General features: G+C 38.5%; 1 protein-coding gene across 2 annotated transcripts in view; it reads left to right on the top strand.

Moving 5' to 3' along the window:
- The window catches only part of LOC137846793 (ubiquilin-1-like), a 37,356-nt gene extending 15,361 nt beyond the window's left edge, over positions 1 to 21,995 (top strand). The window contains exons 2-11 of one of the 2 annotated variants that reach the window (XM_068664904.1): positions 3,358 to 3,509; positions 5,809 to 5,924; positions 6,756 to 7,018; positions 10,466 to 10,624; positions 11,090 to 11,330; positions 11,847 to 11,989; positions 12,955 to 13,038; positions 15,555 to 15,670; positions 16,018 to 16,186; positions 17,425 to 21,995. In XM_068664904.1, coding sequence (XP_068521005.1) covers positions 3,358 to 3,509; positions 5,809 to 5,924; positions 6,756 to 7,018; positions 10,466 to 10,624; positions 11,090 to 11,330; positions 11,847 to 11,989; positions 12,955 to 13,038; positions 15,555 to 15,670; positions 16,018 to 16,186; positions 17,425 to 17,577 — 1,596 coding nt within the window. In that variant the 3' untranslated portion in view covers positions 17,578 to 21,995. Of the gene's footprint in view, positions 1 to 3,357; positions 3,510 to 5,808; positions 5,925 to 6,755; positions 7,019 to 10,465; positions 10,625 to 11,089; positions 11,331 to 11,846; positions 11,990 to 12,954; positions 13,039 to 15,554; positions 15,671 to 16,017; positions 16,187 to 17,421 lie in introns of both variants that reach the window. The other variant, XM_068664903.1, reaches the window with a different exon arrangement.
- The last annotated feature ends 888 nt before the right edge of the window (positions 21,996 to 22,883 follow it).

The following is a 22,883-nucleotide window of genomic DNA, read 5'->3' as shown; positions in this document are numbered from 1 at the left end:
ATTGCTCGCCAGGTGCCGAGCAATCCCACTGCAACCTTGTCATTTTTAGTTGCAGAGTCCCACACCTTGACCTCAGTTTGGTCCCATATTTCAGGCTCATAAACTGTCCGATTGTTAATAAGGAGAATGAGCTGTAAGGTTACCAGGACAGTCTTTGTTCCTAAGGACGTATGATTCTCCATAATGCGCAGCTGCTTACCAGTGAGAGGCAGTTGTGTGCACGGGTCCGCTTCTCTCCAGCTCCAGTGTGCCTATTTCCAGCGACTTTCTGTTCGAGCTTCTCTGAGTGGTTTGCTGAGTCTGGCCGAACCTATCTTCATGAGGCAATCAAAGTGCCTGTTCCCGTCCTGGTCTCCGTTCTGCTAGCCTGTTCCTTTTCACTTCTTTTTCCTGCTTCTTTATTGAAGACATAACTTCATCGTGTTGCCTTTTTCTCTCTTTTTTTTTTTTTTTTTTTTTCCTTTTTCTTGAGGGCAGTTTCCCCTCTTATACCCTTCTCTCCACAGCAGTTCTTTTCAAAACAACTTTTCATTGGTCAAACAACTTTGAATGTAACAACAGCAAACACCCAGAAACATCCATGCCTTAACGGCTGGAGAACAAGAAACCAGAGACTGCATGGAGTCTCCTGAATCACCCTTCTTTGTTCCCTCTAAACTCTTATATTCCTGATGGCCTCGTCGTTAAGAGTCTGATGTTATCTCAACCACCGGGCTTTCCAATCCCCATGGCCACACTCCCAAATCTCCCCCTTCTTTATTAATATCAACCATTTCCTTTACAGGAATTACCACTCCATATATAACAATTACCAATGTAAAGGTTAACTTAGATGTTTCTCTAAGAACTGGAATTGTGTGATCAGACTTCTGACTGGGTGCTACCTGCTACCCAGGCGCAGACTTCTTACTTCTTGTGTCTTAGACGCATTATTTTGGTATCTCTCATCTCCTCCTACACTATAAATCCTTTCAATTAGGGACTTGCCTTCAGAGTATAATACAGTGGGGTTTTCCTTTGTTAGTCCTTCATGTTATAAGATACTGATTTAATAATAAGTCATTTCAGGGTTAATATTTGGGGTTCCTGTATGGGAGCTGTACTGGGTTTGTGTGGCAACGTTTTGGTAGCAGGGGACTGCAGGGGTGGCCTCTGTGAGTAGAATCCACAAGTTGCCCCATGTTAGAGAAAGGGCCAAATTCAGCTAGCTCCAAAGGGACCCGTCACTGGCTAGAGTCGAGCCACACCTCTGTGAGAGCAGATTTAAGGGGGGGGGGGGGGGGGGAGGGAACTGCTGCGCAACAGCAGCTGGGAGAGTGAGGAGTGAGAAACAGCCCTGCAGACATCAAGGTCAGTGAAAATGGATGGGGAGGAGGTGCTCCAGGTGACGGAGCTGAAGTTCCCCTGCAGCCTGCGGAGAGGACCATGGTGGAGCAGGCTGTCCCCCTGCAGCCCATGGTGTACCCAATGGTACAGACTCATATTTGGAGCAGTTCTTGAAGAGCTGCTGTCAATGGGAAGTCCATGCAGGATCAGTTCATGAAGGACGGCATCCCATGGGAGGGATCCCATGTTGGAGCAGGGGAAGAGAGTGACCGTGAAGGAGTGGCGGAGGTGAAGTACTATAGACTGACTGCAGCCCCCGTTCCCCTGTGCCACTCGAGGGGAGGAGGTCGAAGAGGGTGGATGGGGGAAGGTGGTTTTAGCTTTTCTTTGTTTCTTGCTTCTCTAGCTTGTTAGTAATAGACAATAAATTCCTCTAATCTTCCTTTGCTGAGTCTGTTTTGCTTGTGACGGTAATTGTTGAGCGATCTCTGTCCTTGTCTCAACCCTTGAGCCCTTTTCATAATATTTTCTCCCCCTTTCCCTTTGAGGAGGGGGGGAGAGAGAGCAGTTGTGGTAGAGCTCAGATGCCCAGCTGAGTAAAACCACCACAGGAGCTCACTAGGGTGTTTGGAATGAGATTCTTTTAAAATAACGTTTACCATATTAATTTTAAAATGTTAAATATGTTGAACTTCAGGAGGGTTTCCTAACTGCCTAACATGGGAATAGAAATGTTGTTTTTGCAGAGTTAAATTGTTTAGAGGAAAGGAATGTGGTATTGAGATATGCTTACAGTGATAAGAAAGCTTAGCAGGTGACCTTTGTAAAATGCAGACCACCAGACTCCTTAGAGCAATTAGGTGAAAATCACGGTGTCAAGTCAGATAAGTGAAGAAACATTACCACTTCAAGCAGTAAAAATGTCAAAAGGAATTTGAAATTTAACAGGCTGGCAACTGAAGGCCATGCATTGTCTGTGAAGCATCGGATAGGATAGATTGTGAACCTGGATTACCCACTCAGTGGGGAAACAGGGGAGGGTCCTGTCATCAAAAAGTATATAAACTGTGTTTTGGAACTAGTAGGCGCACTCTCCTGCTTGTGGGGTGCCCGCCATTGCAATCGTGAGTAATTACTACTTCACTGAGATCCTCGCCTGAGTCAAGTTATTGGCTATGGAGTGTTTTTAACATCCTTTCAGAAACAGTCTACTGACTAGTCACATTGAATAAAGTGATGTTTTTCTTATCAAGTTATTTCTTAATGTTTTTCTTGAATATCTGCCTTTTCATGTTTTGTGAACTAATTACTTTTTCTATGAGAGTACTTCTCTGCAGAATAGTGAATCTCAGTCAAAATTCAATTGAAGCATAACCTGGTTATATTCCTGGTTAAGAATGCAGGAAGGGATACAATAGCTTACCAGGTTCCATTGTTTTAATGAGGGTATGATTTTAGCTGTCAGCTTAAATATGTGGCTATTCACCATGCCCTGGGCTGGAAGCACATTTCATGTAGCTGTCATGAGTTGGTGGCTCCACTCTCTCACCCAAAGAAGTAACCTTTGACTGTACAGAAAGGAATACTAGTTCTGATTCATGGAAGGCAGCAATATTATGTTCAAGAAGAAAGGGTACTGTTACTTTCAGTGCTAGCACAAATGTGACAAATTGTATCCTCACTATGCCAGCAACAGATAATATGTATTATTCAATATGCCAATAAAACTGTGTTATGGGTATGTGCTTGACTGCTCCACTTAAAGACTTCACTGTGGCTTCAAATTTTTGTTATTACCATCTATATAGTTAGTACTATAGATATGAAACACTTGGCTTCCTTTGTACAGAAAAAGAATGATTTGATTTCTCTTTTGGACAAAAAAAAGCTGAGAACTTACTGAATTATTTCTAGGTTGTGTAAAGCAGAACATATAGCACAAGTGGATTAGTATAATAAATGTGAGCAACAGTTCTGTGAATTATTAAAAATGTGATAGTTCAGTATTCAATATAATAACTTTTTCTTTAGTTCAAGGAAGAAATTTCTAAGCGTTTCAAGTCCCACGCTGATCAACTTGTTCTGATATTTGCTGGAAAAATTTTAAAAGATCAAGATACTTTGATTCAGCATGGAATTCATGATGGACTCACTGTTCACCTGGTCATCAAAACACAAAACAGGTAACCTGAATTACGAGCGGTCTATTTACCTCTAAGAAATTAAAAATGTTCTTAATTATTGGTGTAATTGCTTTCTTTTGGACAAACCTAGATTTGACTACAGTACATTCAAAAGCAGTACAAATACTCTTGTTATGGAACAAGAGAGGCAACTCAAATTCTGTAAAGTTGTGGGGATAAGGCTAAGGATTCCTAAAACAAGATAAGGATTGAGGAAACAATTCATTGGCAGGCATTCTAGGCACAGGATGAAAAAGTGGTAATAGCTGTGGTGATGCCCATCAATTTAATTTTTTGAAAGTCCTGTTCTGAAAAAGCGATGACAGGACAGATGTCTGAGAATCATAGAATGGTTGAGGTTTGAAGGGGCCCTCTGGAGGTCATCTGGTCAAACTCCCATGCTCAAGCAGGGACACCTAGAAGCAGGTTGCCCAGAACCATGTCCATGTGGCTTTTGAAGATCTCTAAGCAGGGAGACTAAACCTCTCTGGGCAGCCTGTTTCAGTGTTCAGTCACCTGCGCAGTAAAGAAGTGCTTCTTGATATTGAGACAAAACCTCGTGTATTTCACTTTGTACCTGTTGTCTCTTATCCTGTTGCTGGGCACCACTGAAAAGAGCCTGGCTCTGTCTTCTTCATTTTACCTTCCCTTCATGTATTTATAGATATTGTTCCCCATGAGCTGCTTCTACTCCAGGTTAAACAGTCCCAGCTCTCTCTGCCCTTCCAGTCCCTTGATCAGCTTGGTAGCCTGGACTTTTTCCTGTAACTCTGTCTCTCGTGTGTTGGGGGACCCTGAATTCCATGCACTATTCCAGGTGTGGCCTCACTGGCCTTGAGTAGAGGGGAAGGATCACCTCCCTTGACCTGCTGGCAATGCATCACTTAATATGTCCCAGGATACCATTAGCCTTCTTAGCAGCAAGGGCACATTGCAGACTCGTGTTCAACTTGTCCATCAGAACCCCGAGATCCTTTTCTGGCAGGCTGCTTTCCAGCTGGGTGGTCCCCAAGCATGTGCTGGTGCCTGGGGTTGTTCCTCCACAGGTGCAGGACTTTCAACTTCCCATTGTTGAAACTCCTGAGGTTTGTGTCAGCCTAATTCTCCAGAATGTTTGGTCCCTCTAGATGGCAGCATGACCCTTAGCATATCAGCTGCTCCCTTTGGTTTCATATCATCCTTGAGTTTACTGAGTGCATAGTCTACCCCATGGTCCAGATCATTAATGAAGATGTTGAACAGTAACAGTACTGGACCCAGTATTTACCTCTGGGATACACCACTATTTACTGACCTCCAACTAGACAAGGTTCCATTTATAACAACCCTCCGGACCTGGTGATTTGGCCAGTTTTTAACTGACTTTGCTGCCTGTCCATCAACAGCTTCTTTACGAGGATCTTATGGAAGATATTGTCAAAGACCTTCCTGAAGTCCGAGAAGGCAATATCCATTGCTCTTTCCTCATCCTACAGGCTGGTTATTTCATTACAGAAGCTTATCAAGTTAGTCAAGCAGGACTTGACTTCAGTGAATTCATGCTAATTATTCCTGATGATTTTTTTTCCTCTTTCATGTGCCTGGAAATGGTTTCCAGGATGAGCTATTCTATCACCTTCCCAGGTATTGAGATGAAGCTGACTGGCCTGTAGTTCATTGGGTCCTCCTCCTTGCCTTTCTTGAAGATAGGAGCAACGTTTGCTTTCATCTAGTCCTTGGGCACTTCTCCCAATCACCACAATTGATCAAAGATGATTGACAGTAGCCTTGCAATACCATCTACCAGCTCCCTCAGCACTTATGGATGCATCCCCATGGACTTATGTCCAGTTTGCTCAATTATTCCCTGACCTGACATTTTTCCACCAACAGTACATCTTCCTTGTTCCTAACCTTTACCCCTGGTTTCTGGGACCTGGGATTCCTGAAGGCCAGTTTTGCTGAATACTTTCTCATCAGTCTATATCAATGCTTCATTCTTTTCCTTGTCTTGTCATTACATTGTTTCTCTATTAAATGGCGTTGTTTATTTTGTGTACTGGGTCTGGCTGGGATGGAGTTAACTTTCTTCATAGCAGTAGTGCTGCTTTGGATTTTTGACCAAAATAGTGTTGATAATGCACCAATTTTATTTATTTTTACTCTTGCTGAACAGTGCTTACATAGTACACGGTATCACTGTCTTCTGTTTCTCACTCTGTCCCGTGTGCCCCCCCCTCCCCCCGTAGGCTAGGAGTGGACAAGAGGTAGGAATACTTACTTGTCCAACTTGTAATCTTTTAACTTCTCTCTCCCTCAGATCACAAGATCACCCAGCTCAACAAACGCATGCTACTGGAAGTACTGCTACTGCATCAATATCAAGCAGTAATACCTCAACATCAACTTCAACAAATAGTAACTCTTTTGGCTTGGGTAAGAATGTTAGGTAACATGGTGGGTATCTTGAGTACCTTGATTTCAGGTAATAATCCTGTTTACGTTTGAATGTAGCTCCAGGGCTTAAATAAATAAATAAAAATTACCAGTTACAAAAATTTTTGGTATTGGCTGTAAAAGGTTTCTTACCAATAAGTTATGAGGGAAGTTGTTTCCTTATTTTTTATATACAGAACTTCAGGCTTGTGATGTTTCATCTTCAGGTGCCACTGATGATGTATTCTGATAGTAAAAGCAATTAACTCCTTCTAGTCTCCAGAATAAACAGTTTTCCAGATTTACTATTACCTTCTAAAAATGTGGAACTTCTTTGTGTGCTGAGCTCTGCAAAGGAGAACTTAAAACATTATTAGTTCTTGGTACATCGGCAAAAAGAACTCTGCTTTTTGTTTAGGATAGGAAGTATGCATCATATTATGAGATCTCTGTTGGTGGTCTGTCCCTTCTTGGTGGTCAGGCTATAAATGATTTATTAAAAATGTATTGGAAAGTGTTGGGAAATAACCCAAGGCCCTAAAACTCAAGTATCCCTTGTATCTTAGCTATAGTAAAGTAGAATAAAAGCTGTTAGATTTGTAACAACTTATATTTCAGGTGAGGTTTGGGTTTTTAGATGTCTTGTTATGTAATGAAGTAAGTAACCTCTTTGTGGATGACTCCTTAACATCATTGCAAAGATGGAATTTCCATTGGTTTTCATTATTTTAAAGTGTGGGATATGTTTACATATTTAGAAAGAACCTGGATGTGTTTAGAAGTATACTAGAAACTGAAAGCTATGATTATATTTTTTCCTTCCTCTTAAAGGTGGTCTTGGAAGTTTGGCAAGTCTGAGTAGCCTGGGTTTAAATGTATCAAACTTCTCAGAGCTGCAAAGTCAGATGCAACAACAACTGATGTCGAACCCAGAAGTGATGGTTCAGATAATGGAAAATCCATTTGTTCAGAGTATGCTTTCAAGTCCTGACCTGATGAGACAGTTAATTATGGCTAACCCTCAAATGCAGCAACTGATACAGAGAAATCCAGAAATCAGTCATATGCTAAATAATCCAGATATAATGAGGCAGGTATGTAGAAAGAACTATTAAGTTCATGACTTTGATTATACTGTAACTGTGAACAAAAGAGCAAAATTGGCTATGCTTAGATGAGTGCTGAAATATCGTTTAAGAATTTAGGCTTGTTAGTGATCTTTTACAAACTTTCTATAGGAAATGTTTTTATTTTTAGTTGCTTGTGTCTGTAATAGGCTGATAACTCAGAAGAATTACAGCATAGTTTTTGAAAGATGCTAAAAACCATATAATCATATCTTTTGAGTTTAGAATTGAATGACACTTGAAATCTTCTGTTATTCATCCAACAGTGAGTTTACCAAAAGTAATAATTCTCAAAGAAAAAAAAAGCTTATTTCCAGTTTATTTAGAAGCAGTTGGGACTACACAGTTAAAAATCACGTAATGTAAGCTATGTCTTATGTGGCAGAGGGCATCAGGAAACAAAATGGAGGATTTTGAAAATAAAGGAATTGATTTTATCAAGTTCATGTTGTGAGAAAAATCTCAATTTTCTTCAGGCAGGATCTTCTGTGAAGCTGTTTTATTCGTGATTGCAATGGCAGGCGTCCTGTCAATCAGGAGCGAATTTTATTAAACAAATCATAACCTTATATTCCCTATTACCCAATGCTTGATCACCTCCCCTCTTTCCTCATTGGCTGAGTACTACAGATTCACAAGCTACTTGACGCTCCTCTATACCATATATGTACAATTTTTCTATTTTTTCAACCCTTTAATTTCTCCTTTCTTATATTTTGACAACTTGTGTTCATTGTTTTACTGTTCTCACGCTGCTCATCCTGTTTTTCTCAACCTACCTTATTTTAGAACAGTGAGGCCTTCTACCATCTGCTTATCTACTTAGCATTTCTCCTTATTCTGACTACACAACTACCTTGGAATACAGAAAAATAATTCTCTACTGCAAAAACACAACTTATTTTCTCACAATGTTATAAGATGAATGCTGTACCGAAGTTAGAAATGGTAAGAGTATATTGTGCTCAAACAGAGAAGAGAGAAGAAAGAACAGGATGGTACATTCAAGTTTTTTCCCTGCTTTTTTTCAATGCTCTCTGACTCAACTAGCATACTGGTAGCTGTAACAGAAGTTTGACTAAATATCAAATACCACTGACTCCCGCTAAGATGACATCTGGTTTTGGCTTCAATCCTAATTTGAAACAGTTAGAAATTAGTAACTGACATACTGTTAAATGCTGATGTCTCCACTTTAGAATGTGTGCTGGATTTGGCTGGGATAGTTAATTTTCTTCATAGTAGCTTGCATGGTGTTATGTTTTGGATTTGTAATGATTTTTTTTTTAAAGGAAATTAAAGGTGCACAAGTCCATGGGACTTGATGAGATGCATCCATGGGTCCTGAGGGAATTGGCGGATGTAGTTGCTAAGACACTATCCATCATATGTGAGAAGTTGTGGCAGTCCAATAAATTGGAAGAGGGGAAACCCCCATTTTTAAAAAGGGGGGAAAAAAAGGAAGACCCGGGGAACTACAGGCCAGTCAGTCTCACCTCTGTGCCTTGCAAAATCGTGGAGCAGATCCGTATGGAAACTATGCTAAGGCATGTGGAAAGCAGGGAGATGATTAGTAACAGCCAACATGGCTTCACTAAGGGAAGATGGTGCCAGACAAATCTGGTGGCTTCCTACAGTGGAGTTACAGCATTGGTAGATAGGGGAAGAGCAACTGACATCGTCTACCTGGACTTGTGCAAAGCATTTGACGCTGTCCCCCATGATATCCTTGTCTCTGAATTGGAGAGACATGGATTTGATGGATGGACCGCTTGAAGTGTAAGGAATTGGCTGGATGGTCGCACTCAAACAGTTGTGGTCAGTGGTTCAGTGTCCCGGTGGAGATCAGTAATGAATGGTGTCCCTCAGGGGTCAGTGTTGGGTCTGGCACTGTTTAACATCTTTGTTGGTGACAATGGACAGTGAAATTGAGTGTACCCTTAGCAACTTTGCTGATGACACCAAGCTGTGTGGTGCAGTTGACATTCTGGAGGGAAGGGATGCCATTCAGAGGGACCTTGGCGGGCTTGAGAGGTGGACCTGTGCAAACATCATGGAGTTCAACAAGGCCAAGTGTGAGGTCCTGCATCTGGGCTGGGTCAATACCAAGCACAAATAGAGGTTGGGCAATGAGTGGATTGAGAACAACCCTGCGGAAAAGGACCTGGGGGCGTTGGTGGATGAGAAGCTCAACATGAACTGGCAATGTATGCTTGTGGGCCCAGAAAGCCAGCCGTATCCTGGGCCGCATCAAAATAAGCGTGGCCATCAAGTTGAGGGAGGTGATTCTCCTTCTCTACTCTGCTCTCGTGAGACCCCACCTGGGGTCTCACGAGAGACTGAGTACTGTGCTCAGCTCTGGGGCCTCCAGCACAAGAAGGACATGGAAGTATTAGAATGACTCCAGAGGAGGATCATAAAGATGATCAAGGGGCGAGAACACCTCTCCTACAAAGACGGGCTGAAGGAGCTGGGGTTGTTCAGCCTGGAGAACAGAAGGCTCCAGGGAGACCTTACAAAAACCTTCCAATACCTAAAGGGGGTCTATAGGAAAGCTGGGGAGGGCTTCTTTGTCAGGGAGTGTAGTGATAGGACAAGAAGTAATGGCTTTAAACTAAAAAAGGGTAGATTTAAATTAGATGTTAGGAAGAAGTTCTTTGCTGTGAGGGTGGATGAGGTATTGGAACAGGTTGCCTAGAGAAGTTGTGGATGCCCCATCACTGGAAGTGTTCACGGCCAGTTTGGATGGGGTTTTGAGATGCCTGGTCTAGTGGGAGGTGTCCCTGCCCATGGCAGGTGGGTTGGAACTAGATCTTAAAGGTCCCTTCCAACCCAAACCATTCTGTGATTCTATGAAAACAGAGCTGATAACGCACCAGTGTTTTAGCTGTTGCTGAGCAGCCATTTCACAGAGTCAAGCTCAGTTCTGTTTCTCAAACTGCGTGCTAGTGAGTAGGCCAGGGGTGCACAAGAAGCTGTGAGGGAAATGCAACCAGGACAGGTGACCCAAACTGGCCAAAGAGGTATTCCATACCATATGACATCATGTTCAACTGGGGGGAGTTGGCCGGAGGGGTCTTCTGTTGCTTGGGGTGTGGCATCGGTTGGCTGGTGGTGAGCAATTGCATTGCACGTTACTTGTTTGTTTTTTCCCTTTGGCTCTGTTTTTGTTTTTAACTTATTAAATTGTCTTTATCTCAACCCACAAGATTTTTGTTTTTTTGTTTTGTGTGTGGGTGTGTGTTTTTTTTTTTTTTTTTTTAAACTTTTGCACTTCAGATTCTGTTCCCCTCTATCCTGCTGCAGGGGGGAAGTGAGTGAGCAGCTATGTGGTGCTTAGCTGCCTTCCAGGGTTAAAACACAAAAGAATGAATTTTCTTGTATTGATACAAGTTAAATGTTCTACTTCCTTAGACACTAGAACTTGCTAGAAACCCTGCAATGATGCAGGAAATGATGCGAAATCAAGACCGAGCCTTGAGCAACCTCGAAAGTATACCAGGTGGCTACAATGCCTTGCGACGTATGTACACGGATATTCAAGAGCCAATGTTGAATGCAGCACAGGAACAGGTGAGAAATGATTGCAAGGACCATTGAAGGATTTTTATTTTTTTAATATTTATTTTAATTTATTTTTTATTTTTAATTCTTGGAATTATAAAATTCTGAGGTCTATGAAGGGTGTGTTTAGTAACTTGCAACTTAAGGTAGGAAGAAAAAGGCTTAGAAACAAATTTCCAAGTTGGAAACCACTATGCAAGATATAATCTTGCTGTGATCTAAGTACTAACATAGTAACTGCTGCTTTTAAAATGAAGTGTGATTAACTTTTTTGCTGGAGTTGATATCTCTTTCTATGTTGGCATTTTTTCAGAATATTTACACTGGCTTATTTTAGGATGGTGAGTATAGTTGATCAAGAGCCATCAACATTTGTTTTCATATGTAATTTTGGAAAGGTAACTTGCTGTTTCTAGCAGTATTACAAGTAGGTGACTTTAATAGTTTATATGTTTGTTTCTCCTTTCTCTGTAGTTTGGAGGTAACCCATTTGCTTCCTTAGTAAGCAATGTATCATCTGGAGGGGACATTCAGCCATCTCGTACAGAAAATAGAGATCCTTTACCAAATCCCTGGGCTCCTCAGTCCAGCTCTCAGAGTTCCACGACTGCCAGCACCAGTGGTGAGAGCAGTGGCGGTAGTAACGTTGGAAATAGCACCTCTGCCAGTATGAGACAGAGCTCAACCATACCAAATTTGGGACCTGGACTAGGAGGTGTGTCTGTTAATGCAATTCTATGTGTTTGTACATATTAAGGAGTTTGCTGAAATGATTGCTTTATTAGAGATGTTTTGATTTAAAGTTTGTATTGATATTTATTTTCACAAAACATTTGATTAATGTCAAAGTCTTCTGTAGAAAAGCAAACATGAGAAATAAATGAAGAGTATTAACAATACTCGTGTACTCTTAAGTAGGGAATCTGTAGATGAATGCTATTATTTTTCCTGGATGGAGACAAACAGGAAAACAACTAATAATGTAGATACTTAGTGGAACTGCTTGTTGGATACAGCCTCTGGCTTCAATTTGTTTCTAGGGCAAATGCATCTGCATAAGGAAAACCACATTGAAATGTATTTAATGGGCTAAAGCTCATAAAAAAAAAAAACAACAAAAACAAACAAAAAAAAAAACAGTTGTATCTCGGTTTTAGGCAGTCTGATTCATTTGATTATAGTCAGGATGTTTATTAAATTGACCTTCTGCTTTTTTTTTTTTTTTTTAAAGTTGGTATGTTCAACACACCAGGAATACAGAGTTTGTTACAGCAGATAACAGAAAATCCACAACTTATGCAAAATATGTTGTCTGCACCCTATATGAGAAGCATGATGCAGTCATTAAGCCAGAATCCTGATCTTGCAGCACAGGTAAATGCTTCTGGTGTAGCAGTGTGTTGAGTGCATTGAAGCAAAAAAAAAAAAAAAAAAAAAAAAGTAATTGACTTTTTGATACAGTTTTATTTTCACAAGAGTGATAGTGTAAACTTCCCAATGATTACTTGTCTGTTGTGAATGGCACAGTCAATGCCAGACTAATTGAAATTATTACCTGGTTACCTTTAACAATCTGTTGTACTAAACTTCTTCATTTGTAGTTGGACATCATGCCAAACGCTCTTCTGAAACAGCTTGTAAATTTGTGTATGTTTCATACAGCCCTAAACTTCTGTGGCCTAGCATGAAACCTAGTTATACAAAACAAATGCTTTGATCATAAATTAAGGTAGATCTGTTAGTAAATAAATACCCACCCTAGCTTGGGAGGACAGAAATGGAGGGGAAGGAGTTGTTGCCATATCTAGTTGTTATTCTGATTTTCATTTCTCATCTGTGACCCTTGCTCACTATAAAAGTGGTGATACTTACTGCTGTTTTATGAATGGTATTGTATAAGTGCTTTCAAATTTTCCTTAGAGCAGTAAAAGTCAAATCTTGAACTAAGATTAAAAAAAAAAAATAAATCTCTTTTGTATATTACACACTAGGAAAAATCCCTTGCTTTTTGCAGATGATGTTTACAGGGAAAACATTGTCTGTACTGGGGCCTGACCAGAGAAGGCTTTCCTTGTAGCTTAAATGAGGTTGCTTTGGCAAGGATCTAGCATTCACTTTAAAAAAAAAAAAAAAAATCTGATGATTTCAGTTAGTCTTCAGGCTTGTGGTTCATTGTTTCATAACAAGTTTTGACCAAAGAAGTAGTAGGAGATAATGAGATTTTCATAGACTATTATCTTGTTCTCTGATTCATGTGTAGTAAATACTTGTCTTAAAATCCACTCTAGTACTTATTCTTTGATCTACTGTTTGAAAAGTTAAATATTTTTGTACTGTAGATGATGTTGAATAATCCTTTATTTGCTGGAAATCCTCAACTTCAGGAACAAATGAGACAACAACTTCATACTTACCTACAACAAGTAAGATGAAATACTACCTGTTGTTAGTAAATGTCTGCAATTCACAAGCAATTTTTGCAGTAAACTGGTGCCTTTCCTTGATTTCACTCAAAGCTAGATTGTTGCATATGGTTCTCATTAGCTTTAGACGCTAAGTTGCATTGTCCCCTGATAATTAAATGCTTGATTTATTTCTTCATCCCTTTCAAGTTAAGCCTGACTTTTTTAGTGGATGATTTTCTGTGATTAGCACAACTACTTTGATCTGCTCTTGTGCCTTTGCTTAAAAAGACTTGTTCTTACTGCACACCAGCTAGAGAACACTTCTGTTTGCTACATAATTTGTTTTGCTACTAAGGTAAGTCTTACCTGTGCTTTTCTCATGCCTTCTCCATCCTGACCTAAAAATTTTGGGGTAAAAAAGACCTTATGGCATGCCTTGAAAGAGACAAATTGTGAGTTAATTCAAAAGAAGCAGAGTGGGTTCTGAAGATATTTGCCTGTAAAGATTGTCCTACCACCAGCTTCTCCTCTTACATCATTGTGGTTTCAGCCCCAGTATCTGCTTGACTTCAGTTGTCACAGTGTATATGAGGGCTGTGTCCTCTAAATAAGAGTTAACAACATTTTTTAGGAATTGAAAATGTAACTCTGCATGAGTTCCATCATTAGGCAGTCCTTGCAAATCAAAGTAAATGTGTGTTGACAGGATCTTATTGCAGGTAGGCAGTGTTATGAGTAAAATAAATAATAATAACATAAATTACAGTAGCAAGTTCAGTGTTAAGAAGAAACTGTTTACGTTGCTTTAATGACATGAATAGCTGTAGCATTTCATAGTGCTACTGCTTTGTGATGACTCAGTAGTGCCTGAAGAGCTAATATCACATTTATATTTCGAAATATGTGAATAAATGCTGATTAATATATCATGAAGAGGCAGCAGGAATTCTTTGTTTCTTTTTGGTAAATCTTTACATCAATATCGCCTTGGGATTTATCTGCACAGCTAGTATTCTTTGGTGTCTTCTCCATGTTATATCAGATGATCAACAACATTAATAGAGGAAGTAAACTAGAGAACTACCTGTGTATTCTCAGAATGCTGACAGCATTGCAGCCCATACTTCCATCACTCATCTGTTTGTATTATATTATGGGATTGGGTGACGGAAGCCATGAAATGTTCCTCTGTATAATTGAAAGCACTTATTGCAATAAAGGTTGCTCAGCACAACTAGGAAAATGCATATGAGCTACTCAGTCTACTCCTTTTACATGATTTTTAGATAGATTAATAACATTAATAGAGATCCAAGTCACCTAAGTGCTCAAAGAATCATTGGGTCACGATTTTCTTTAAAGCAACTCCACATATCAGACAGTAAGTCATGGCTTAACGGTTATTTTCGTGAATAAGGTAACCACAGCAGCTTGCTTCAGCAAACCTAAAGTGTATTCTTCCTTTAAAGGTTTGGATTAACTTTACTAGCTATACGTTTATTTATTATCCTCTGACTTTTAGCTATCAGGAAGAGACAGGAAGAATCTGAAAGACAAGTTGTTTAAAAACTTGCTGTGCTCTGGTCTCATTACATACCCATATTTCAGGATGGAATCAGTGTTTGATCTCTGTACCCTATTCTACTATTCTGTTTTGAGAAAAATTAACATTAATCTGTGCAGTTCATTGTGAATCAAAAAATTTTTTTGCAGCAGAAGGAATTTGGTTTAGTTACTAAGTGAAGGCTGATGAAATTAATCAGCCTGTCTGGTATTTGAAGCAGGTCTGGCTACTAAGACTGCCTCACTTATGACTGAAACAAATAACTTTTCACTTCAAGTGGCATCTCTAAGCAGAGGTGAGCGTAACCCAGTAGTTTTGGTTTTGTATCTAAAATAGTCCAATTTTGGGACATCTAATTTCAGATGTCAGAAGGATTTGTCTTTTAGATCATCTGTGGATGCGAAAGATGGTTTTTAGCTGAATTTTTAGTAGAGTGAAGGTCTTAGAACATTATATGTTTGCTAGTATGTTTTGCAGAGTGTTCGCGTGTCTGTAGGCAGTAATGCTGCTACAAATATGAACAGGTGCACAAATTATCATGGTCAAACTGTTGTGGTCTAAATTTAGCTAGAAAAAGATGTTTTATAACTTTGTATTAGATACCTACTAGTCAAGTTTTGTTGTATTCATCCTTGTTGCTTATCGGTATTATGATATGAAAGCCAATTTTAAAATTATGTTGGACTAATACACTCCTATAGCTTTAGAAGATGGTAAAGTCTACTAGAAGGGGTAATGAGAAATACTTCTGTTTATGTACTCCTTATTTCAAAGGAGTCTGGATAGCTCATCGATCATTTCCTGTGAAAATTTTCTCAAAAAAGAAAAATATCTGAAGGACTTCATGTAACTAAAGTTGAGAAACAGCAAGTTCTGAAAGGATGTCAAATTCTATATAACATCTAGTGATAAAGATTAACTTTGAACGTCTATATATTTTTAAATTTGTGAGTTTCTCTCTTGTTCTTAGATGCAGAGTCCTGACACATTATCAGCTATGTCAAACTCTAGAGCAATGCAAGCTTTGCTACAGATTCAGCAGGGCTTGCAGACGCTAGCAACAGAAGCACCAGGACTTATACCAGGGTAAGAATTGATCATACAAATTTATACAAGAACTTTTTTCTTGTGGTTTTTTTTTTTCATTTTTTTTTATCTTTTTTATAAAATGTGTAGAGGTTTATCCAGTTTTAGAGACTATTCCTCTTGCATTTTTTTAGTTTCGTTAAACTTGTTTTAGAATCTGTCACACTTCTGTTTGCAATGCGCTTTCTAGCAATGATGGCCATGGTCTTTGTCTTGGTGCTTTACTTCAGTTGTCATCCACTCTTTATTTGACAAGATTTTTACTCAGTAATTGGATACAATGGGAAGAGACACTACAAGTAAGCTATTCTCTATATTTTTGATGTATTTCTCTGTCACTTGTGCAGATTTAATCCTGGTTTAGGTGGATTTGGAAGCACTGGAGTTCCTACAGGCTCCACTGTACCTAGTTCTATTCCCAGTGAAAACACTAGTCTAGCATCAGGGGCCATTGAACCTGGTCACCAACAGTTTGTCCAGCAAATGTTGCAGGCGCTTGCTGGTGCAAATGTTCAGGTAAGTAGATTTACTATATTCTAGTGTGTGTGTTTTTGGGGGTGTGGGATGTTTTTTTGTTGTTGTTTGGTTGGTTTTGCTTTTAATCCCTCCCCTGTGTGCGCCACCATAATACTTCTGGTCAAAGGAGAACAGAGGAAGTTTAAAAGTGGTGTTGTAGCTGTGCAAATAAATGCTGGAAAAAATATCAAATTTGAGTAAAAACGTCCTCTGAACGGTTGATTGTTGTACACTTATCTTCATACCCTTGAGTTTCTGAAATGCCTGGAAAGAAGCAAATTAAGGTGTTAAGGGAAGACTGGTTCACTGGTGAGTGAAACATGGGCTCAGACAAGAAAATAATGTAAGTGTACTGAACTCCATTATCTCTGTGCTTTATATCTGTGTTTCTGGTTGTTACTCTGTAGCTGTGACAGACTCTGTCCCACTCTTCAGAATAGCCACACTCAGGTTATTTGGGGTCTGAATTTGTAGCTTGCTTCCCTGACATCCTGCAGGTCAAGACTGCACAGTGTGTACATTGTGTTAATGTACCAAGTGGAGTTCAGGCTTTCCAGAGGACTCCAGAAGTTGACTAAAGGTGACAGCTTTGCAGGTAGCTGTAAGGTGGTAAGACTAGTTTTAAAGAGGGCATTCCCATAACAATGGAGTAGTATCTTAAGAGTGCTGTCTGTGTGAAACAGCACCCTTAGTTACACTGTGGTACATATCCAGTGTAATGGTAGACTGCTGGTGAAAGAAACGTTTTTCTAACTAGAATTTTGGTAAATTTAGTCAATAAATAATTGGAGCATTAAAGAGGTATTTTTTATGTCAAGAAAAATAAAATAGCATACAGCATTCACTGTTGCCAATGCTGAAATCACCAAAATCCTGCTGTCACTAGATGGGACTGGTTTAATTTTAAAACAAACAAAACCTGCACACGTCTTTAAGAAACCGTTCTCAGGATATACTTTTACCAGACCTAATTTTTGTTCCTCTTTTGTCAAACAAGTAGATGTCCTTATAGTTCAAAAATGTCATGTAAGTATAGATACTCTTAAAATTTGAAGCTAGTCTGATTTGTTCAATCAATAATTCAGTTGTGAATTGAATTTGTCATGGTCTAGTTTGGGGATCTTGAGAAAGATGCATTCAGAAATTGTTATTAAAGATGAGGAGTGGTTCAGAACCAACTATGTACTTTGTCAAATGTGTATTATACTTTTATAGCTTTAAATTTTTCTTCTTAGCAGTTACAAAATCCAGAAGTTAGATTTCAGCAACAACTGGAGCAGCTGAATGCAATGGGCTTTTTGAACCATGAAGCAAATTTACAAGCTCTAATAGCAACAGGAGGAGATATCAGTGCAGCTATTGAAAGGCTGCTTGGCTCTCAGCCTTCATAGCAGCATTTCTTTAATTTGAAAAAAATAATAATAATTTATTTTTGATAACTGCTCTTAAATCTTTAAAATAGTTGCTTTATTTCATTCTGACTCTTGGGATTTTCTTGTTATAACTAAAATCAGTTATGTATTTTTAAGGTAAAATACAGTAGTTTTCTTCAAATGGGGAATTGATGTGTTTTCACTTGATTGTTGCATGCATCACTTTGTTCTGCATTACTGTTAATTTTTCAAACTATCAGCTTTCATGGTTGGTTGAGCAGGTTTTGTTTGACTTGCATCTGTCCAATTTTTTTTTAGTACTAAACCATTAGCCTTCAGTAGTAATTTATGCAAGATACAAATTAAAAAGGAAACAATTGAAGCTATAATTTGTGGATACCAATGCTGCTTATGATTATTTCAGCATGTATTTTTTTCTAGCAAAATTCTGCAAGATTTATACCACTTGAGTACCATTTTTGCTTTTATTTGTGTAAAGTATAAATATAACATATACAATGGATACAGCTCATTTCTAGAAATTTACATGTTACAATAGAATGGAATTATAAATAACCAAACAAGGACAGGAGAAAAAAAAGTATGACATGGTTTTTAGTGTAGAATCTTCCAGCATCTTGGTAAACATCTCAGAAAAAATGCTTGGGCAAGTTTGTTTAAAATATACTAGAATTGCTGTTCTAGTGGTATCTTATGTTCTAGTGGTATCTTTACATCTAACTGTAAAGAAACTTGCATTGTAACATTCTCATTGAAAAAATGTTACGGATTACATTACCTTTCTGCAAATTAACAGAGAACTGCCTTTTGCTCTGAAACTGCTTCTAAGGTTGTTTTTTTTTATTTTTTCCACTGAGATTCTAAAGTATTATGATTTGTAACTGGAAACATTACTTTCAGTACTGTCATGCTGTCATGTGATATTCTAATTACTTCTAACCACCATATGAAAAATACTGTACATCTTATTTTTTATTGGTAGTTACCTCTTGCGCACAGGTAATAAATGAATTTAAAAGTATTTAAGCATATTGTTTTGATGTGTGCAATTGGTGATTATCTGGCATTCAAGGTGACTGATGAGCTTAATATAGTTGTCATTTGAGTGTTAGCTCTGGGAATATTTACAGACTGGGTTGAGATTAGCAAGCAGTACTTGGAGTATGAAGTGGAGGGCAGAGAAGAATATGATATTGAAGACTTTTTTTTAGGTAAAGTGGAGGTAGTGAAATAAAGCATTCTGTTGTGTGTTACTGAATGGGATTTGCTTTTTATTGGTCTTTGGTGTCAGTGTAATTGTGATCATTCTGATTTATTTCCTGTATTGCATTAAACACTTAATCTGAACAAACTTTTCTTTTGGTACAAATATAAATCCAGTTTGCTCTAAAAAACATTGTCTGCAAATTGTTTACTGGTCTTTGGCTCAAAGTTGTTAATAAGTGAAATGAAGTATTAGTTTTAACTAATAACTGAAGTATTACAATAGTAAATTATTGTTTCTTTATATTCTAATGGAATATAAAGGAGGGTGTTAAGCATGCTTTCTTCTCCATACAGTTAAGTTATTAAAACTCTTGGCAAAGCCAAGCATGCAGATTTTTCAGGAAGCAATTGTGCTGCATTCTTCTCTCAGAAGTTTGTCTGTCCAGTAACCTTGTTTCTTCAGCAATAATTGATCAAATGCTGCTGATGTTTTTTGGGTAAAGTTTAAAAAAAAAAACAAACAAAAAAAACACTCAGTTGTCAGGTGTCTGGATCAAAGTCTCATACATACAGCAACAAAGAATATTAAACACAACTGAATTAAAATAGAATCTCCTGGTGATTTGAGTTTTATATAGTCAAAACCTTTTAAAATACTTAGTTCGGGTGGGAAATTATTACTTTTGTTTCTTAGCCAATGATAGTACACCTGCAAGGACCTTCACAGTGCCTTCTTTTTGGGTAGGTAGCTTTCATTGTACTGGGTACAAAGGCTGTGATAGGGAAGTAATAGCAAGTATCTGTAGATAAATCACAATTTTTTCACAGTTACTTTCATAGTTACACTTAAGATCTTTGAAGTAACTAATCTGACTTGACCTTATAGTATGCCTTATAGGAACTTTGCTTTAAAACAGTAAGATCTCCAGTCATTCAGAAGGCATATCCTTCTAAAAATATAATCTGTAACTTGTGAAAAGGCTGCTGTCAAATTGAAAGGGCAAGGCTGAGATATGGAAGGGAGTGATTTTTGCCAAGCTTTACTATGATACTAAAGCACTTAATCTGTTTTACATGAGCATTCTTTTGAGACAATATCTAGTTCATCTATGTAATTAAAACAGAGATATGCTATTTTAAGTCAAATTGTTACAATTTAAGAAAAAAGTGGTTTAACCTAAATTGTACGATGAACCCTTGAGCTAAGTTTACTTCTTGTACAATCAATGTTTAACTATGTCACTAATTTAACTATGTACTTATTGTCAACTAGTAATGACAATTAGTAATTGAGTAGCGGTAAAACATTGAAACATCGTTAGTGTGGGAGGAATTTTGGTTTTGTTGGAAAAGACTTTCACTGTTAAAAGTGGCAGTAGGTGGAATATGGTTTGTAGTAGGAGTAAAATTTTACTAAGTCTTTAATAATAAATGATGCATCACACTTGTTGGTTTAATGGCATAATAGAGTAAGCAATCATCAAGATTCTACCTCCTGCCCCATCACACTAGGCTTTTAGGCGCTCACTTTTGAAAATGTCTGATTTCTTTTTGGGTATGAGGGCTTGAAATTTAATATTACTGCTTGATAATCTCTCATGCAGCTGCTTTCCTATCACTGTGTAGTTTCCTGAATTATTTAGTTTTCTTGTGTCTGAAAAAAAAGAAAAAAAAAGCAAGCATAAATCTGCATTTAATAGTGGACATTTTAGAAAAGGTCTTTGTAAAATTGTGTATTGGGAAAATTATGAAGATTTCATTAAAAGCAAAGGTACCACAAGAGGGTGCCATTTCTTTAATTTTCATAGTGACTAAACTAGCATGGCAACAATAATAAAAAAAATCTATATACAGCTGTACATGGGGACAATTCTATTCATGTAGAATCTTTCTTACACAAATCATTTGCAGCTTTTTCATAAAGTTAGGCTGAAGAGGCATCTATTGTGTATTAGGGAATAAAGAGCTTTTTAAAGAAGATATTAACGTTAAATTCTGTGAGTTGTGTAACTGACTATATTCAGGATTCTGATCACAGAAAGCAAAATATGTATTCAAAATAGTTTGATCTTGTGTTTTAAAGCGTGAATGATGTGTTGGTCAGCTGATTTAAATCTCTAAAAATAAACATTCCTAAAAAAAGAATCCAGTCATACTGTCCAAGATGTTTAGGCATTTGGTAATTATTGAAACTAATAATCTAGAAAATCTTATACTGTAATCATTATCAGTATATTCTGTGGTTATGCTGTCTGGAAGAAGCTAATGTCAGGTTCATTATTGAACTGGATTCTTGAAATTTATCTTTATACAGATAGTAGAAAAACAACCATAATTTGAAACAATTTTCCCAACTCTATTATTCGGGGCTTAGTTTACCCATAGCAATTATTATAATACCTTAGATTAGTGAAAGCATAATGTTTTTACTAGCTGCAGAATATTTTATACTACTACATAGGTTACTGTTTTGGAATACAATGGGGAAAACGCTTAAGGTAGTGATGCAAATCTTTTTTCCCTCTTTAACTAGAACTTATTAATGATGGCAGTTCTCTTACGTCTTCAATATATCATGCAATGCACAAAACCAGGGAATCTTGTCTTAGAAACTAAAGAAGTTAATTCAAAATTGTTTATAAAGTTTATTTGAAATAGTTGAGAGAGGGAGTTAGGAGAATCTTAATAAGTATAGAGCGCTGACGGCATTAAACTAGGATGCTACTTAGTGTCTTTGCTAACTATGGTGCATTGTGCAAATTAATTAAAGCAAGAAGCCTTGGGCCCCTTACCAAGGTCAGTCTCCTAATAAGAGTGTGAGCCTATCTCAAACTGGCAGAAACTGGTCCTGCAGATGGAAAAGGGCCAAGGAGCAAATGAGTCTGCGCAGAGACAAGAGGTCAAGGAGCGGTGACGAGGAAGAGTCATCAATCTTCATCCCCACAACCCCTGATGACTACCACCAGGAGACACTGCACAAGTGCGGATGGGAGGAGTTTATGGAAATAACTCCTTGGAACTAATTTTAATATGAAGCAGGGACAGGTTATGAATATGTATAGGCGTAGTGTGAAACTTCATGCATATATAACTCTTTGCTGCATATAACCAAAGCAAGTTGCCACATCAGGTGCGCATGACTTTGGAGGGACTACCCCCCCCCGTGGTGCTTCCCAGTGATAAATAAACATACCTACTTTACAATCTTACTGATTGTGGAGTCTGTTTTACACAAGTCAGTTTGGTGAGCCAGCCAGGAGACACTGCTCAGCTGCAGGATCAACTGTGGAGCAGACGCCCTTAAGTGCACCCTGAGTATTTTCCTCAAAGCAGCCTCCGCTCTCAGCTGCTCACTGCGGGAGCAGACAGACCTCCTGAAGCCACGGACAAACGGTATGTTTTACAGTACAGGAAGGGCCTGTAAGTTGTACGCGTGGCCGGGGTAGCTGGTAAATCGCGCAGAGACGTCTGGCATGAAGCATAGTCCCCACATGGGAGGAGAGCACATGACAGACCGAAAAGAAGTGCTGTTTTATCCAAGTGTTGATTGGTGGTGCCCAATATACGGTCCCAACGGTGCACCTTGTAATCCTATTTTGTTCCTAAATGTTTTGAGTGTGACAAGGAGGAAGGTGGGAGCATTATCTAGATAACAGTTTAGAAGTTTTGGTATATTCACAGTGGTGTTTGGTCAGTTTCCCAAGTATTGGGGAGGGGGACTGACTGATTATCAGAGCGGTAGAACGGAGAGTCACTTCTTTGATAGTTTGGGCTTGAGCCCTGGAAATTTTGGTAAGAAGGGGGAGAGCGAATTTATTTAAGACCCCCATATTGACTGATACGCAGGAGTAATTCCTTGCTTTGTGTGTGCTTACTAACAAAGTGCATGAGAAAAATTGGCATTCGGCTTGAAATTCGGTCCTGTTGAAATGCCACCTTTTTCACAAAATTTACATTTTTTGTCTAGAAGATGAAAGCCTGAGTGCTTCAGGTGTTTTCCCAAAGTCTTGTGGATTTATGATTGGAATGGGGCTCCAATTGTGGTTTAACGGGGTCAGCAGCTAAACACAACACAGCCATTCACTCACCCTCCCCCC

Source organism: Anas acuta, chromosome W (genome assembly GCF_963932015.1).
Source record: "Anas acuta chromosome W, bAnaAcu1.1, whole genome shotgun sequence".
Classification (NCBI taxonomy): Eukaryota; Metazoa; Chordata; class Aves; order Anseriformes; family Anatidae; genus Anas; species Anas acuta.
Note: the sequence above shows the minus strand (reverse complement) of the source record. Positions and strands in the feature narration are given on the sequence as shown.